Source organism: Stegostoma tigrinum, chromosome 1 (genome assembly GCF_030684315.1).
Source record: "Stegostoma tigrinum isolate sSteTig4 chromosome 1, sSteTig4.hap1, whole genome shotgun sequence".
Taxonomy (NCBI): domain Eukaryota; kingdom Metazoa; phylum Chordata; class Chondrichthyes; order Orectolobiformes; family Stegostomatidae; genus Stegostoma; species Stegostoma tigrinum.
In genome coordinates this window covers 74,926,518-74,945,023 of record NC_081354.1, presented here as the reverse complement: position 1 = coordinate 74,945,023, position 18,506 = coordinate 74,926,518, and the positions used below count along the sequence as shown (strand labels likewise).

Genomic DNA, 18,506 nt, shown 5'->3' with positions numbered 1-18,506 from the left:
TAGGTACGATAAAGTCTAATGACAATATCAAATAACCTGATTCATAATGAGGCAGTTCACATTCTAGAGATAATGTGTTACAGCCTGCCAAGAGAAATATACACCGTTCTGGTAAATGTGACTTCTGTGAGGGCTGAGTCCCAGGTTTGAGCGTTAATTGATAGAGTCGTACAACATGGAAATTTTCGTCCAACTCGTCCGCACCAACTGCATGTCTCAATCTGACCTAGTCCCATTTTCCAGCATTTGGCCTATATCCCTCTAAACCCTTTCGGTTCGCATACACATCCAATGCCTTTTAAATGCTATAATTGTATCCACCTCTGCCTTTTCCTGTGGCAGCTCTGCCTGAAAATGTAATCCCTCAGGTCCTTTTTAAGTCTTTCCCCTCTTATCTTAAACCTACACCCTCTAGTTTTTACTCCCCACCCTGGGGAAAATACCTTGGCTATTCATCTTATCCATGCTCCTTGTGATTTTATAAGCCTCTATGAGGTCACCCTCACCTTCTGATGCTCCAAGGAGAGAAAGATGTCGGTGCTCACTGTAGATACAGTCTGTGCAAATACTTTTGTGGTAATATTTGTTTCTGTGAGGACTCCAAGAGCCATCACTGTGAGAATGAGCTTAAAAGCATTTAATAGAAACCAAAAGAACTGCGGATTCTGTAAATCAGGAACAAAAACAAAGTTGCTGGAAAAGCTCAGGAGGTCTAGCAGCATCTGTAAAGAAAACAAAACAGAGTTAATGTTAACTCTGATTTTTTCTTCACAGATGCTGCCCGACCTGCTGAGCTTTTCCAGCAACTTTGTTTTTGCTCCAAGCATTTAATAGACATTGACCTGATTTTTGCTTTCACCTTACAGAATTAATCTACAAGGAGGTGATGGATTTTGAGGAGAAAACTAAAAACGGTGTTGTGAAGGGGCAACCTTCTCCCTCAGGTAAATCCAGTAACCCTGTACATACATAATAACAATATCTGACAGTCAATCTTATTTTACCTTGCTCAGCATATTCCATTGTTCCTAGTGCATTCCAGAAATGTGTTTAACCCATTCATTTGAATGTTTTCTCCAGCTAAAAGTTTGTTCATTTTATTATAAGTACCTAGAAAAGAATGAATTGGTTCTTCAATCAATTCAGTAGCAAAAAAAAATTGGAATTATTGAACAGATTCTTACCCAGGCCTGAATAATGTGTGCAGTGCAGAGGTTTATGGCAGAATCACATGAGACATCTGGGAGGCATGCTTCAATGTCACGTTGCTATTATCTTCTATCCATTCGCTGAGTGGCGATGCAAGTTTCACACTAGGCAATGGTGAGTTGCCAATTCAGAGGATTATTGCTTGTTAAACACTTTGGTACAGTTTGTCTCATTATTATTCCTCTTTCCATCTTGCCAAATGTGTTGAACAACCCAGGTGTGGAGAATTCTAGACGTGGACGTCAAGTGGGCACCTGGAGAATTCAGCTCCAAAGGACCCCATGTTGGACAATACTGTGTACCAACATCTCAGGGAATGCACCATGGACACTGGCTGCATGCATCCTACATTCACAGACCTTGGTATCTGACATGTACCACCCTCTAAGAACCCCCATGGCACAAGTCTGGTCCACTTACAGGATGCTTCTGCACTTTAATGCTGCACCTTTGAGCTTCACTAGCAACTCTCATTGGAACAGTGCAGTGAGGACACTGTGCACTGAGGGACACGCCTAGCTCATGAACTGGACTGGGCTCCATCTCCAACCTGGTCATTTCCTGTACAGTGCAAGCTTACTCCAAGTCGACTTGGATGCTCACAGCATCACTTGCTTTGCCTTCTTGCACTTTGCCCCCTCAGCAAAGGATACCAGTCGGTGTTGCCTCTCTGTTTAGCACAAACACAAAGGCAAGGTGCTTCTTTTGGTTGTGAGCAGGCCTCTGTCAAGTCAAAGGAGATAGACTTCAGGTGTGAGTACAGCAAGTCAGGGGCAGCCTTTGATGCCAGCCCAGGTGCTCGGACACAGTCAGCCAGCCCCCCACAGTGGTCAGATTCAGGATCCTCTCTCACTGAGGACTGAGGAGCTGAATGTCTAGGAGCCCACCACCCATCTTGGCTCTTTCTGCCCCATGGTGGGCTGTTTTCCTCCTGGAATGAAAGAGAGGCATGCAATATGAATTGAAACTTTCAGAATACTGAATGGCCTGGCCATAGTGGATGTTGGGAAGATGCTTCCATTAGTAGGAGAGTCTAGGACCCAAGGGCACAGCCTTAGAGTAAAGGGAAGACCTTTTAGAATGGAGAGAAGGAGAAAATTCTACAGCCAGAGAGTGGTGAATCTATGGAATTCACTGCCACAGAAGGCTGTGGAGGCCAGGTCATTGAGTACATTTAAGACTGAGTTAAATAGGTTCTTGATTATCAAGGGGCTTAGGGTTACGGGGAGAAAGCAGGAGAATAGGGTTGAGGAACTTATCAGCCATGATTGAATGGCGGAGCAGAATTGGTGAGCCAAATGACCTAATTTCTGCTCCTGTGTCTTATGGTCTTATGGCCTTAATAGGGGAGATGAAAGTTGGTGGCACAGCTGTTATTGTTGGTGCAGGCGGTGAGGTGACCCAAGGGAGTGAGTAGGCAGCACGGGGGGATGCAGGGTTAGTGCTACTGGGGGTTAGGCAAAACAGTGAGTAAAGGAAGATTTTGCAGGCAATAGTGAGGGTGGTACAGCATGAATTTTGGTGGCAGCTGGGTAGGTTAGCAGAGAGAGAGTGTCAGGTATGACTTACACTGACAGAATGAACAAAGAAATTGAGCTTTCTCCTGCATTGTTGTGCATTCTTCCAGACAGCTGAGCCCCGCAGTAACTTGGTTGGCAATCTTGAACCAGACTGGCAACCTGGGAACAGGCTGGAATGATGTGGTGTCATGGGTATTGGCTGTGGGGGAAGAAGACATCCTGCATTGGCACCATCCCATCCAGCAGGACTCCCAGTTCCTGTCCACAGGGGACTGCCAATTCACCCTTGTCTGCCGTGTCTAGGCTCAATGTCATGAACTGCTCAGGGCAGCCAAGAATGAACGGCCATTCCAGGTGCACATGGGGCACTATACCAGGGATGCTGGTCAATTTCAGCATATCAATCCGACCCCACCACCCAAGACATTTTTCCATCCCCTCCCCTGTCTGCTTTCCGGAGAGACCACTCTCTCCGTGACTCCCTTGTTCGCTCCACACTGCCCTCCAACCCCACCACACCCAGCACCTTCCCCTGCAACCGCAGGAAATGCTACACTTGCCCCCACACCTCCTCCCTCACCCCTATCCCAGGCCCCAAGATGACATTCCACATTAAGCAGAGGTTCACCTGCACATCTGCCAATGTGGTATACTGCATCCACTGTACCCGGTGCGGCTTCCTCTTCATTGGGGAAACCAAGCGGAGGCTTGGGGACCGCTTTGCAGAACACCTCCGCTCAGTTCGCAACAAACAACTGCACCTCCCAGTCGCAAACCATTTCCACTCCCCCTCCCATTCTTGAGATGACATGTCCATCATGGGCCTCCTGCACTGCCACAATGATGCCACCCGAAGGTTGCAGGAACAGCAACTCATATTCCGCCTGGGAACCCTGCAGCCATATGGTATCAATGTGGACTTCACCAGTTTCAAAATCTCCCCTTCCCCCACTGCATCCCTAAACCAGCCTAGTTCGTCCCCTCCCCCCACTGCACCACACAACCAGCCCAGCTCTTCCCCCCCACCCACTGCATCCCAAAACCAGTCCAACCTGTCTCTGCCTCCCTAACCGGTTCTTCCTCTCACCCATCCCTTCCTCCCACACCAAGCCGCACCCCCAGCTACCTACTAACCTCATCCCACCTCCTTGATCTGTCCGTCTTCCCTGGACTGACCTATCCCCTCCCTACCTCCCCACCTATACTCTCTCCACCTATCTTCTTTACTCTCCATCTTTGGTCCGCCTCCCCCCTCTCCCTATTTATTCCAGCTCCCTCTCCCCATCCCCCTCTCTGATGAAGGGTCTAGGCCCGAAACGTCAGCTTTTGTGCTCCTGAGATGCTGCTTGGCCTGCTGTGTTCATCCAGCCTCACATTTTATTATCTTACAGTTGATATGGGATACGTTTTTACTTTGCCTCTAAAAGCTTATTTTTAAATTGAATATGATTTAGGTGCAGATTAATTATTGAGCTTTTATTTACTTTTATTGCAGCAAAATTGCATTATATTTCCATACTGTAAACATGTAAGTGCACACAAAAATTGGTAGTTTTCAATGAGCTTACATTTTATCCTGAAGTCCAGGCTCAAACTATTTGGTAATTTGTCTTAGATCAGTGCGCGGAGCCCAGGATTGAAGCTGGTCACCAGGTTTGCTGCTTTTATCCCGATGGGTCCTTTTTGAGGTCAGCTTGCTGTATTTCACAGTGGTGATGTTAAGATCAAATGAATAATGAAGTCTTTGTTTTTCCTCTGCCAGAACCCTGCATGGTGGAATGCTGAATGACCCATACTTTTAGAAGACTTTCATTCCCTTTCTTTAATGACATTGACTGGTAAAATGAACACACAAATACCAGGTGCAATTTAATGAAAATAATTGTGAGATGATGCTTTTTTTCAGGAAAAATGACGAGTCAAAGTTAAACCAATTAATTTATATTAATGTAAATTCTGGATAAACCTTTGAAGGTCACGGGACAAGTTGATAAATCATCAAAATCATTCGTGATTGTGGATAAACAGATGAAGAGAGCATAAAAACAAGGAAGAGTTGTGTTAAATCACTGTACATCACTGATTAGGTGTCAGTTGGAATAATGTGTGCCATCCGGGCAGCACACTTTAGGAATGATGTTAAGACTTAGGAATTGATTTACTAGTTAAGGAGTAGATGGGTAGAATTGATGAAAATTGTATGGTCATACTGAACTTGAATATTGCTGAAAAGAGACATATTTTGTCATCTTGCTCAGTCATCAGGATATTTCACAAGAATAGTATTTCAAAGGGAAATAAACAACATTTACAGTATGTGAAAGGAGAGTGCTGAATGGTCAATGAACTCTGATTGGTTGAGATGCTACCATTAGAAAATGCACCTATTGACACTGATTGATAATTTACAGCCAGACTTTGTGTAAATTTTAAATTCTTGTGAACAGTATAAGAAAGCAAACTTTGTTGAAATAATTTCTTTCAGCAATATGCAAAATTATAGGGTTTTCAATCTAGCTAATATAAGAAAACTATTTCTACTTATACGACACTCAGTAACCAAGCAATATATACTAAAGGTAATGGGCAAATAAAAACATTTTGGAAAATATTTTTTACTCTGGGTTATTGTAAGCTATAGTGTATTATCTGAATAGTCTGATGATGGAAGCGAATTGTACACTAACTTTCTAAAAGGAAGTGAATGCATACTTTAAAAAAGGAGAAATGCTGTCTGAATGTATAATCATATGTTTTTTTATTTAAATTATATCCACAGGGATTAATAGACAGGTGTATTTCCGATGCTGTTTCAAATTTTAAATCACCCCATGCTTGAAGAAGATGCACCATGATTTCTAGGATGGTTGATCTTGTGCTAGGGGCAATGCTAGTTAAGGATTAAAGTAGTTTGTTCCTAATCCCTGGAGTCCAGTTCACTTCAGAAACAAGGAGATACTTTTAATTAGTTGTCCGCTTGTTTAAGGTCACTGCACTGAAAATACAAATTGAGAGAAATTTCTAAAGAAGGGTCTAGGCCCGAAACGTCAGCTTTCCTACTCCTCTGATGCTGCTTGGCCTGCTGTGTTCGCCCAACTCTACACCTTGTTATCTCAGATTCTCCAGCATCTGCAGTTCCTACTATCTCTGAAATAAAGAAAAAGCAGGTTGCTGATCAGGATTCCAAAGTAGGAGGTACAAGAAAGAGCCTATTGTTTGTGGAGGGAACTCCCCAGCTCCATTTTTAGTTGCTCTTGACTGTTCCAGTAATAGTTCTGATTTCTCCTCGGGTAAGAACTGCACTAACAGGAATTTTTCTAACAGTTGTTTCTAGCTCCACTAACACTTTACAAGATGACCTATGGTGTTAGTTAATATTATACAATAATGGCCTGACCTGTAAAATAGAGTTATTATGCTCCAAAGAATCAGATTATTCAGATTTTGAGTCCACCTGGTTGTACACAATGATTTTGGCTCTCCAGCTGAGATAAATGAAATGTAATAACTGCACCATTAATGTAACCATTCAGCATCTGATATTTTTGACAGTGTATAATTAATTTCTACTGAGCATTTCCCTTGTATTGTAACATTCAATTTAGAGCAAGTTTCCTAGTTTTATTCTGTCTGCTGTGATCCAATGGTTGCATTATTGTCTCTGAATTAGAAGAATGTGACTAGTATATCACACCAGAGAGTGGAGGTTAAAATCAAGGATCCCCCTTTAATATTGAGGGAGTGTTGAATTGTTGGCCCCAGTTGTGCAATTTGCTCTTAAGTGGAGGTAAAAGATACCATGCCATGAATTGAAGAAGATCAGGGCAGCTCTCCCCAGAGCCCTGGCCAACATTTATCCCTCAAATACTAAAAAAAACAATTATCATGTCATTTACTGCTAATGGAAGCTTGCTATGTGTAAATAAGCTGCTAAATTTTATTCATTATTTTAAGAATAATTCACTGGCCACAAATTATTTTAGGATCATAGAACCCCTACAGTGTGGAAACAGGCCCTTTGGCCCAAGTCCACACTGACCCTCAGAGCATCTCACCGAGGCCCATCCCCATATATCCCACCTAATCTACACGTCTGTGAACACTACAAGAAATTTAGCATGGCCAATCCACGTAGCCTGCACATCTTTGACTGTGGGAGGAAACCAGAGCACCCGGAGGAAACCCACTCAGACACAGAGAGAACATGCAAACTCCACACAGACAGTCACCTGAGGGTGGAATCGAACCTTGTTCCTGGTGCTGTGAGGCATCTGTTATGAGAGAGAGTATATACCTTCCTTCCTTTCTCTTCTTTTTTCAAGATGTTAGTGATTTACTATATCAAATACAGAAGAACTTCACTGCTTATTTCTATTTGTGGAGGGGACTCCCCCAGCTCCACTTTCAGGTCCTCTTGATTTTTCAAATAATAGCTTTGATTTGCCCTCAGATAATAACTGCAGTAATGGGAATTTTTATCATTTTTTTTCTAATAATTGTCTGTAACTTCACTAATGGCTTACAAGGTGACCTAAAGTATTAGTTAATATTGTTAATTAATGGCCCAACCAGTAGAATTGAATTATGATGTTTTCAAAAATCAGATTTTGAGTTGGTTTAGTCATACTAAATGACATTGGTTTTCTAATTGAGATAAATAAAATTTTATGAATAGAAGGGGCAATCATGTTTAACTAAATTGCCAGTATTTTTTTAAAGAGCTGACAAATATTCATGAAGAAGGTAGCACTGTTGATGTGATATACATGGATTTCTAGAAGGGGTTTGACACAGTGTCATGTAACAGACTTGTGAGGAAAGTTACAGCTCATGAATTAAAAGGGACAGTAGCAACATGATTCCAAATTTGCTGAGTGAAATGAAACAGAGTGTAATGGTTAAGGGTCATTTGTCGGGTTGGAGGGAGGATTGTATTGCTGTTCCACAAGGGTCAGTTTTGGGACCCTTACTCTTCCTGATATGTGTTAATAATCTAGATTTGTTTTCAAATGACTCAAAACTTGGAAGCATTGTAAACTCTGAGGAGGAGAGAGTGGAACTACAAAAAGACGTTGACAAGTTGTTAGTGAGTAGATAGGTGCAGTTTCTCATCTGAAAGAAAAACAGTGCAGTACTGCAGAAGACTAAGGCCTGGATTGTGCTGGAAATATTTGAATGTATGGCTTTCTAACTCTGACGCAGGAGTGTGACCACATGCCTCAGTGGAATTTATCTTAATCTGTATGGTCAGATATTTATTTAACAAACATTGACATAAAAGCTCGGTTGAAATTTTTGGACAATGCTTCCAATCACTATCGCTAAACAATCAGTTGTAAAAATGTTGGAAAAGTTTGGAAAAGAAGACAAAACTAAGAAAATAATTATTTTAATCAGTTTAACACTTCACTGTATGGAATAGATAATGACAAGTTTTTGATGCTGCTGCATTTATAGCAGGAGATAATCATGGACACTTCTACTGTGGCACTTCTGGAAAATTGTCTCAAATGCTGTTCGTATGGAGATTATTCGGTATGCTGTAGCTCCTATGTCCTCTGATAGGCATGCCTGGGAAGCGTGAATTGACATGGAGGATATTAAAGGCCATGGGAAATTGCTCAATACTGGGAATGAGGGCAGGAATCCCAGAATTGAGTCCTGCCTGCTATTTTTAAATGGGCCTGGAGTTGACATGATGACTTGAAAATCAAGTTCACTTTGTCATTTTCTGGGTGTATGAAAATGATTATCAATAAAGATGATGAGATAGACTTCGGCTTTCCAATGTGAAATCCAGATGGGGACAGGTGAACCAAAGGCAATATCCTGTCAGAGATTCTGGCAGAGGATGTTTACAATTTTCTCAGTGAAGCCCCACTGGACGTGATTGTTTATTTTTAGAGGCCTTCAGCTTTTTTATGGCTAAAGGCAGAAAATAATATTTTGATACAATGACCAGACCAATATTTTTGGAAAGGGTTCAGTGTGCTGCAGAAAGGCAGCGTTCTTGCTATTGTATGGCAAGTTGGTGATAAGCAAGTGAGGCACACATGAATGTGATCAGTTTGATCTCCAGCATCCAGCTGCAGTTGCAGAGAGAAATGTAATAAACTCATCGAGAATAAGACACACCCTATTACATTTCCTATATCTATATATTACACACAGCAGGGATCCTAAGACATAGCCCTGCGGAACACCACTTGAACAGTCCAAGAAACACTCTTCCACCACTACTCTCTCTCTTCTATGACCATGCCAGATTCTGTATCCATCTTAGCAGCTCACTGCAGATCCCCTGTAGCTTACTCTTTACGATTAGCTTGCCACGAGGGACAATGTCAATGGCCTTGTAAAGTCCATATAAATCACATCCTATTCTTATTAATCAACTTTGTCACTTCTGCAAAAAACTCAATCATGTTTGTGAAACCTTTCACACACAAAGCCATGCTACCTGTTACTAATAAGTCCATATTTTTTCCAAATGTGACTAAAGCCTGTACCTAAGAATCTCATTCAATAATATTACTGCCAATTCTACTTCCGTCTTTGTAGAATTAATCATTCCCTAACTAATTTTCCATAAAAGCCCTCTAGATTAGCAGGGAATATTTCATTGTGTCTCCTTTTGTACCCTCAAAAATTACCCCTGTCCTTAACAACTGCTTCTCCCTCTTGGCCACGTTAATTGCTCCTTCCTGTCTTCAGGACTGACTGATACATGCCAAATGTTTAAGTCACCTGCCCAAGCACATATTTACTTATTTCAAGCCTTCTGGCCCACAACAAGGACAGACAACCAGCTAACTAGGAGACAGTACACTCCTCAAACCCTTACCTCCTACAGAAGCAACTGCAAGTTAACCAACAGGAGGGACAGCTATTGGCATTGGGAGATGATAAGGCTAAATGTTTATCACAGTGCGATTTGTTGTCATTTTCCTTTCCCCTTATTTTTGCACTTAACTCTTTTGATTACACTCTCATCAATCTCATGAGCCTCAACTTGTTGTGGCATAATGCTCTCCATTGAAATTATTCTAATAATTGTTACGCATTGCTTTTCTTGGGCAACTATGTTTTGGCTAAATTAATTTTCAAGCTTGTGGCAATATCATAGTTGCATTTATTTCAGATCCCAGCAATATCTCTACAAAGAGGTAATCAACATGAGGAGACCTGAAGTGCCATTGCTGCAGCAAGCTTACCTCTTCTAGTTTAAATAACCATATGCAAGTCAATATATATCAAAGCAAAAGACTTTGCCAGGAGTGTCAAGCAGAATGTCAAGAGGCACTTAGCTCACAATGCACCATCACTCACTATTATCATGTCAAGCAACGCACTGGATTTAACAATCAGGATCCCACAGATGCCAAAAATCTGGAACAAAAAGAAAATGCTATCGGATCAGTCATCATCTGTAGAGAGAGAACTGTCAATTTAGCAGAATTGACACATTATTGTAAGTGTGAGACGACTGCAATAGTGGATATAGCAAGAAAATGCCTACTATTGGCCACCCCATACTTGGACATGCCAAAGACAACAGAGATGCAGAATTCTGATGAACAAAGTGTCATTTCTGTGCACCACCAGTTGCTGAAGTCATTGCTATCAGAAAGGTTCCAAAATATGGTTTAGCACAACACCCAGATGTGTGATTCTCATGTAGTGCCTCCACATTCTGCAGTCAACCATGAAATATATAGTTACCTGGACACATGCTGTTGCAATGGAGACATGTTTGCAGTAAGCTGGAACAGAATGTCTGAGAAGGTGTCAGGTTATTGCTGCTGCACTTCGGCCTTTTCAGGCCTGCAGTACTGCAAGGTGCAGATGAGAAGCCTATTAAGAGAACATGACCAAACACAACAGTACCCCTCAAATGGAGTGGTTATTGGGGAAAGTATTAAATATTTGAAAGAATGCTTTGCCAGGTTGGCTGCCATACTGTGCATGTGATTTTGTAGAAACCATTCAACACGGAATGCTGTTTGAAATTTTTACTTGCAGAAATTGTTCCTCCAGTGGCAGGTGACCTTGCATTATTAGCTGACAGAAAGATCAACTTTGGTATTTGCATAGTGATGGTATGAGGCTTTCATTCAGAAGGAGTTAGACAGTCAATGAGCATGACTGAGGAGTAGTAATAACTTGCATCGCTGAAGTGCTGAAGTCTGGCTCTGGTTGTAAATCACTACATATACACTTTCTGCTCCTTCATAATCTCTGTACCAACACTCTCTTCTTTCTCACCATACAAAAGCTCCTCCTCCAATGGTGGTATCATGTTGTCACCCACATTGCAGAGCAGCACCTTAACCAAAAGAGAGGTTTGCTGTGGACTGTGTTGAAGAAAGCCACCTCTCTCTTCTCACTTTTAATTCCCTGGCATTGAAATTTCTTTGTGATGACCCCAGTGATCTGCTATAGTTGACCTGTACATCTGATCTGAGCAAAGCCTTGCTGCCAAGACTAACTTCTTAGAGATTTGATCCACTGGTTGTGTGGCTGAAATCTCTGGTCTCCAACCAGTCAGGCTTCCACTTACTGTGTGATTGACGAACCGAGCACCTTGGATCATTATGTGATATTAAAGCATCCTGGAAATTGCCAGGAAAGTGGGTTCAGATCTGCATGACCCTCCACTATGATTATACTTCAGCTGCCCACTAGCCAATCTATTCACATGGTGATCTTTGAAGTTTGAAGTTTCTGTGAGTCCATAGTAAAAATTTGCATTTGCTCCAGAAAACAAAGCATCTCACTGAAGCAGTTGGCTACATGCTTTCCTGCAGCATGTGACACATCTCTGATTCCTGCCTCCTAGAGAAACAGTCCCTTATAGGGTGAAGCTGACAGAATAACAGGTATGTGTACTGGGTTGTGAATGCATTGGAGAGAGCGCAGAAGCTTTTTATAGGAATGGTTCCAGGAAACATCAGCCATGAGGATGGTTTGAGGAAGCTGGGACTCTACTTCTTGGAGAGAAGAAGGCTGAGAGGAGGTTCTCAAAATCCTGAGTAGGCTAGATAGAGTAGATAGGGCAACTCTCTTCATAATCACAAAAGAAATAAGAACGAGATGGCACAGACTTAACGTCATGTGCAAATACAGCAATAGCATGTGGGAAAAACCTTTTTCACACAGTGAGTAATTGGGGTAAGCAGCACTATGAAATGCACTGCCTGGAAATGTGGCGAAGGGGCATTCAATTGAGGCATTCAAGAGAAAATTGGATAATTATTTGGATAGAAGTGGTGTCCACAGATAGGGGGAAAGGGCAAGAGATTGGCACAAGGCAATCGAACCAGTGTAGATGGACTGAAGAAGGGTCTAAGCCCGAAACATCAGCTTTCCTGCTCCTCTGATGCTCCTTGGCCTGTTGTGTTCAAACGGCTCTACACCTTGTTATCTCAGATGGACTGAATGGTCTCTTTCTGCAGCAAAACAATCCTATGATTTTGTGAGTCCAGAGTGGTGGGGCAAGCAGTTTTGCATCTCTTGCTCCTTTAGCTGTAGTACAGATAAACATCCCCTTACTATAAAATCTAACCAAGTTACTTTAATGACAAATAATCCGTCAAAACCATCTGTTTACACCAATGCTGAATATTGTCCTTACTGAATGAGGGCTGATTGTCTTCCACCCGTAGCTGCTTCACCAGAGGGGAGCTGATGAACATTTTTTCACTTCCCTGAGTTTTGTTTTAGTACACCTTGTTTATTATTGGCCCTATCAAACTGCACTTGAGATTTTGTTTAATGTAGTTGGAAGTTTTTGCATTAGAAATGAATTAGCTGGTAAAACTCAAAAACGAAGCCATCCCTTGGGAATGGCCTATATTTTGTAAATTCTGCCCACATTAAATAAAAGAATTCTGAGAATTCCAAATTGATGTTGTATTTTACATCTCAGACATACTGTATCTACCATTTGGAAGGACAAGGACAGCAGCACCTGCAAATTCACCCCAATCTATCTTGCAAAAACTGTGTTCTTTCACTGTCACTATGTCAACAGGTTGGATGTCTCCAGCTAACAACACTGTGGGTTACTATACCACAAGGGCAGCAACAGGTCAAGAAAGTGACAGAGTGTCACCTTCTCACAGCCAATTAGAGATAAGAAATAAATGCGCGAGTTGTCTGAAATACCAACATCTTGTGAACTAATAAAAAAATAAAATTACTTGACACTGATTCCTGCTGTGAAACTTCTGGCAAAGATCAGAAAGTAGGCTTTGCTCTGCTTTAGAGATATTCCTATTGACTATGAGGGCAACACAAAGGATATATACTGCGAATGAACAACTTTTTTCCTGGTACATCATGTTTGTCAGCTGGACTGTCACGAGTTACTGATGTTGAGCCTTTAAATGGGCAGGTACTCATCTATTAGCAGAGATTACCACACCAGAGACTTAATGGAATTGGTTAGCTTCCCAGGGTCACTGGGCGTCTTCCTAAACAAATGGATCATATTGATGTCTGATGCTCTTTTTTCACAGATTGCTTCTTAAATGTAACTATCCACTCTGCACAACACAAATTGTGAAAAAGTCAAGGAATATCCTTTCCTTTCTGAACATGGGTATTGACTAACTAAACAAAGGAGTCTCACATTGTTACCCTATGGAGTATGGTTAGCCCTAAACACAAAAATTTGGTATCAATGTCAAGCTGAAACTATATAAGCATCCTTTCATAACAGTTAAAGATAATGCTATGACTGGGAACACATCCAGGAACTTTTATTTCAAGTTGGCTCCGTAAATGTACCCTTCAATTACAGAGTAAAGAGTGTAGTCCTTATTGAACTGTGTTCCCGGATTTTATGGCTCTACTGTTAATTTCTCAGCACAGGTGCAGCAGTGAATAGCAGCGAAAGTCTTCCTCCATCCTCATCAGTAAACGACATCTCCTCCATGTCAACCGATCAGACCCTTGCTTCAGACACTGACAGCAGCCTGGAAACTTCAGCAGGACCGCTTTGTTGCAGGTGACTAACCGTCTGCCTGCGGAACCCGTACTTCTTTCGAAAGTGATGCAAGTACTAAATACTCAGCACAGCTCTCTGGAACCAAACTATTTAAAAAGGAACATGGAAGTACTGATGCTAAAATATTATGTCAAACTGCTTTGCTTATCTCATTCCAATGAAACTGACATTCATTAAGAGTATGCGGGTGTCATTTCACATGTAAATATGTGATTATAAACTGGCTCCCTGTTGTACTTGCTTTGCTAATGCAAGGTGAGCAGGAAGGGTATAGCATTATAGTTAAAACTGAATGCACTTTTGTCTCCTTAAAGTTGAAATATGTGTCCCTTCTTTCACTTACTGTATATTTGCTGACTATTAACACCTTGGCAAAATATATTCCTACAAATGGCCACATGCATATTACCTATCAAACGCTTCTTGAATTTTATGCTACATAGTAATAACTATAAATATGACAGAAAATGCAATTATTTTATTCCTTTGAGCAATTAATTTCATTGCCACTTAAAGCATCAAATTAATTTCTGCAAGTCTACTTAACGGGACATTCAGAAACTAAAACCATTTCTGATCATGCAGAGGCTGTCAACTATAATGTTACTACTTTGTTTCGATTAATACTGCCTACTTGAATGGTTAAAGGGTCTATACTCTTGGTAACTTCCCTAGTAAAGTTGCAGTCCAAATCTTTCAATGCATCTAATGTTTTAAAATCCTTAGTGTACAATTTTCATAAAATGATCCAACGTCTGTAGATTGATTTTGGGTTAAAATAGTAAGGTGGTAGCTATGTTCTGTTATATCTTTTTGTCATTTACTCCAAACTAAATTGGAAGCCCTTACATAAACTCTGCAAGGAAGTACGTGTCAAACAGTATGGCATGGTTTTTTCCTCAGCTTTTGGATATGATATTTTGACATTATCACTTTAAAAAATAATACGTTTAAGTAAAGAAAGCAAGCTGTGTTAGGTCTATGATCTGAATGGAGAGATCCTGGAATTCCTGCTCATAGAAGCATTTGTATGCTATGCTTGAGGTGGCAGGAACTTTTGGCCAGTAAAGTAAAAGACCTACACATCGAAAACAACTGCACACCTTGACATAGTTGGCTACAGTCTTTCGTTGCACTTGCCTGCAGTTGTGCATGATGAAACTTCCAAATATATTCCTTTTAAATGGAAAGTAAAATATACATATAGGTACTGTAGGCTATTATGTGATACATTATGTATGCCACTATGGACCTGAAACATGTCGCTGTAGTCTTAAACTCCTTTATGCTGAACCTGCATGGACTTGTAATATGTTTACTTTGTTCCCCAGCAAACAGAGTATTTTGAATTGTTATAAATTGCATTAACTAGAATCAAATTTATTAGCTGTCCATTTGAAATTTAAAAAAAAAGCTGTAACTGGTGGGCACATTAGATCAGAACATTGAGATCCCCATTCAGGACATTAGTAATGTGAAATATAAAGAAAAGCATAGGATGTATAACCACAGTGAGTTCATCTTAGATCAGAAGGTTCAAACCAAGGTTAATATCTGGACTGAAATGAAACAGTAGGAAATTATGCAGTTCTAATCATATTTGTGGATAAGTAACTTCTGGGGTAAAAAAATGACTGATTCTCAAATGCATATCAGATTTGATTGGCTGGCAGGGTATCTAAAGTCCTTGAAACATTTCAATGAACTGTTATGAAAGGGTGCTTTCAAAATAGCAATTAGGATTGAGCAAAGCTTGATTTGTTTTGAGATTAAAATTATGAATGATTGAAAAACATGCGTACAACAGTACAGAAGTGAATGTATTTCAGAGAGTACTTGTAATGTTGACATGAGTTCAGTAGGAGTAATAATTCTAACATAATGAGCCTCCTTATTCTCTGACTTGTCAAATTGAGACAAGTACTCAGTTTTCTAGAAGCTGTTTAAATGGCATAAAATTCTTATAGTGGTCAGGGCAGGTCAGAAAAATCAAGTCTCTGAATTTTACATTGAATTGTGCTGCACCCAAAACTTCTGAGAAAATCCTGTGCTTCAGCTAAATGTAATTGGTTTTTCCAAATTTCACCCGAGGTTTCCCAACTAACATGAGACCCTAACTGGAATGATTACATCATTGATAATAACATAAGTGCATTAAGGATTTGCAGGGATGTTGAAATAGACTTCTCAAAGGAAGCGTAATGTCATGCTGTTTTCAGTTATAATTTTTTGTTTCTTTTCTGCATTTTCAGTTAAATTTTGCTCTGCATATTAATTGGTTATGCTAAGTTAGCTATTTTGTCCATTCCTCATTACTGCAACCATTAAAATATCTCTAATTAAGCTGTCAAGCTGGGAGATAATTTAGTGTTCTAATAGTTTACATTTTTTTCAGTTAAGGAAGATAGTCAGCACTCTGAATGCAGTAAAACGGTTATAAGTTCCAGAGGAAAGGTTCACAAATGGTTTCAGAGGAGGAGTATTATCAGTGATGGAGAATGAAATTACTCGGAGGAAGGTTATGAGAAGAATTGACAATGTTAGAATGAAGAAATCTAAAAGGAGTTAAGACTATAGTGCAGTTGTATGTTAGCCCTTGCAACCAACTATATAGTGGAAGATTGTATACATGCGAAGTGATTTAAAAGGAGGATTTAGCTATATAGACTTGAGTAAGAAAACTAGCATATGACAGAAAACCAGTGAATTTATTGGGAACTGCTTTTCCCATGAACACAAAGCTTGTCACTGCATAAAACTCACATTCCACCAGAATTTACATCTGCCAAGGATTAACTGTTATTTCAGCCATTTGGATTGTCAAATATTTGCAGTTACTCTAGAAGGGAGATATGAATTGAGAGGACATAAAGTCTACGGGTAGAGAAGTTCTCTTGAGTAAAGGTCAATAGAGATAGTACCCCAGGTGCACTTCAGAGCTATTCCAACAGTTCATACATGAGCAGAAACAAAGACATTCAATTAAATTTCAGGTGATATTTGACCACTGAGACAAGATACATTTCAGCAGCCCTTAGCCAGGCAGCAGCCTTTCATCTTTTATGAGTATTGCCTCTTTAGGCCATACAAACTGTGTAAAGTAAAAATGTTTTCAATTGCCTGGATAAAATATGATTAAAATCTGCTACACAAAGTTTAAGATTTGCAACATTTGCTCCCCACACTATAGGAAGGATGTGCAGGCTTGGGAGAGGATGCAAAAGGAGTTTACCAGGATGTTGCCTGGACTGGAGTAAATTAGCTACAAGGAGAGGTTGGATATACTTGGATTATTTTTGCAAGAGCATCGGAGGCGGAGGAGTGACCTGACAGAAGTACATAAAATTATAAGAGGCATGGATAGGGTGGATAGACAGAATCTTTTGCCCAGAGTGGACTGTATAATACTAGCGTGCATAAATTTAAGATGAGAGGAGGAAAATTTATTGCAAGGAAAGTCCTTTACACAAATGATGGCAGCTGCCTGGAACACACTGCTGGGGGAGGTGGTGGAGGCAGATATGTTAGCAACGTTTAAGAGGGGTTTAGACAGACACATGAGCAGGCAGGGAACAGAAGAATACACACCATGTGCAGGCAGTTGGTATTAGTTTAGAATGGCATCATGGTTGACACTGACATCGTTGGCCAAGGGGTGTACTGTATTGTTCTATGTTCTATTATTCAGGATCACCAACCACTTTTGCTGGACTGATAATCTCCATCATTTTCCAGCCTGCTCCCTGCCAGCTTAAAATACTATTACATGTGTCAAAAATTATTGCTTCTGATCAAGTTGGGATCAATTGTTCACTTCTGGTTATAATGTAATTTGCACCTTCCCCAGTTAGAAAGTAAAGATAGGTTTAGTTCCAGAATTTGTCACCATGATAGAAGTTCAAACTTCCACCAACTGTTCATCAGCTTTCCTGAACTTGTCCCACAAATTCATGTCAATCACCATTTTGGGATATAATTTGAATTATGGAAATAAATATTAACGATATTCTTAAATAATTTTGATTTATAAATTATTTTTAAAAGTAATATTTTTTAAAAACTGATAAATCATGCTAAAAAGTTGCAGGCTTTCGGGGTTGAACAGTGGCTCAGTGATTAGCACTGCTGTCTCACAGTACTAGGGACCTGGGTTCAATTCTTCCCTTGGGTGACTGCCTGTGTGGAGTTTGCACATTCTCCCTCTCCATGTGTCTGCGTGGATTTCCTCCTAACAGTCCCATGGTGTACAGGTTAGGTGGATTAGCCATGCTAAGTTATCCATTGTGTCATGGGAGATAGGCTGGGTTGCAGGGATAGGTCCCTAGTACTGTGAGGCAGCAGTGCTAACCAATGAGCCACTGTTCAACCTCCTAAAGCCTGCAACTTTTTAGCATGATTTATCAGTTTTTTTAAATATTACTTTTTAAAATAATGTATCAATCAAAATTATTTAAGAATATGGTTAATATTTATTTCTAAAATTCAAATTGCATCTCAAAATGGTGATTGACATGAATTTGTGGCATAAGTTCAAGAAAATTGATGAACAATTAGGGCCAATCTGGAGTTGCTGGACAGAATGGCCTGTTTCTACACTGTAGGCATTCTATGAATTTAATTTTTAATAAGATTCATGATATTTTGAAAATATTTCACATTAAAAAATCAATTTGATGCATTTTTTGAAAGGTCCTTTCTGATGCTGACCTTCTTATTGTGTATTTGCAAATTAAGAGGAGACCCCTTTCACCTGGAACTACAGGCCT

The 18,506-nt window shown here is 40.3% G+C and overlaps 1 protein-coding gene across 7 annotated transcripts in view; it reads left to right on the top strand.

The window, feature by feature from the left end:
- mapk10 (mitogen-activated protein kinase 10) overlaps nt 1-17,723 on the top strand; it is a 207,955-nt gene extending 190,232 nt beyond the window's left edge. For 6 of the 7 annotated variants that reach the window (XM_059646328.1, XM_048532782.2, XM_048532819.2 and 3 more), the window contains 2 exons: nt 867-944; nt 13,605-17,723. In XM_059646328.1, coding sequence (XP_059502311.1) covers nt 867-944; nt 13,605-13,744 — 218 coding nt within the window. In that variant the 3' untranslated portion in view covers nt 13,745-17,723. Of the gene's footprint in view, nt 1-866; nt 945-13,599 lie in introns of all 7 variants that reach the window. The other variant, XM_059646331.1, reaches the window with a different exon arrangement.
- The last annotated feature ends 783 nt before the right edge of the window (nt 17,724-18,506 follow it).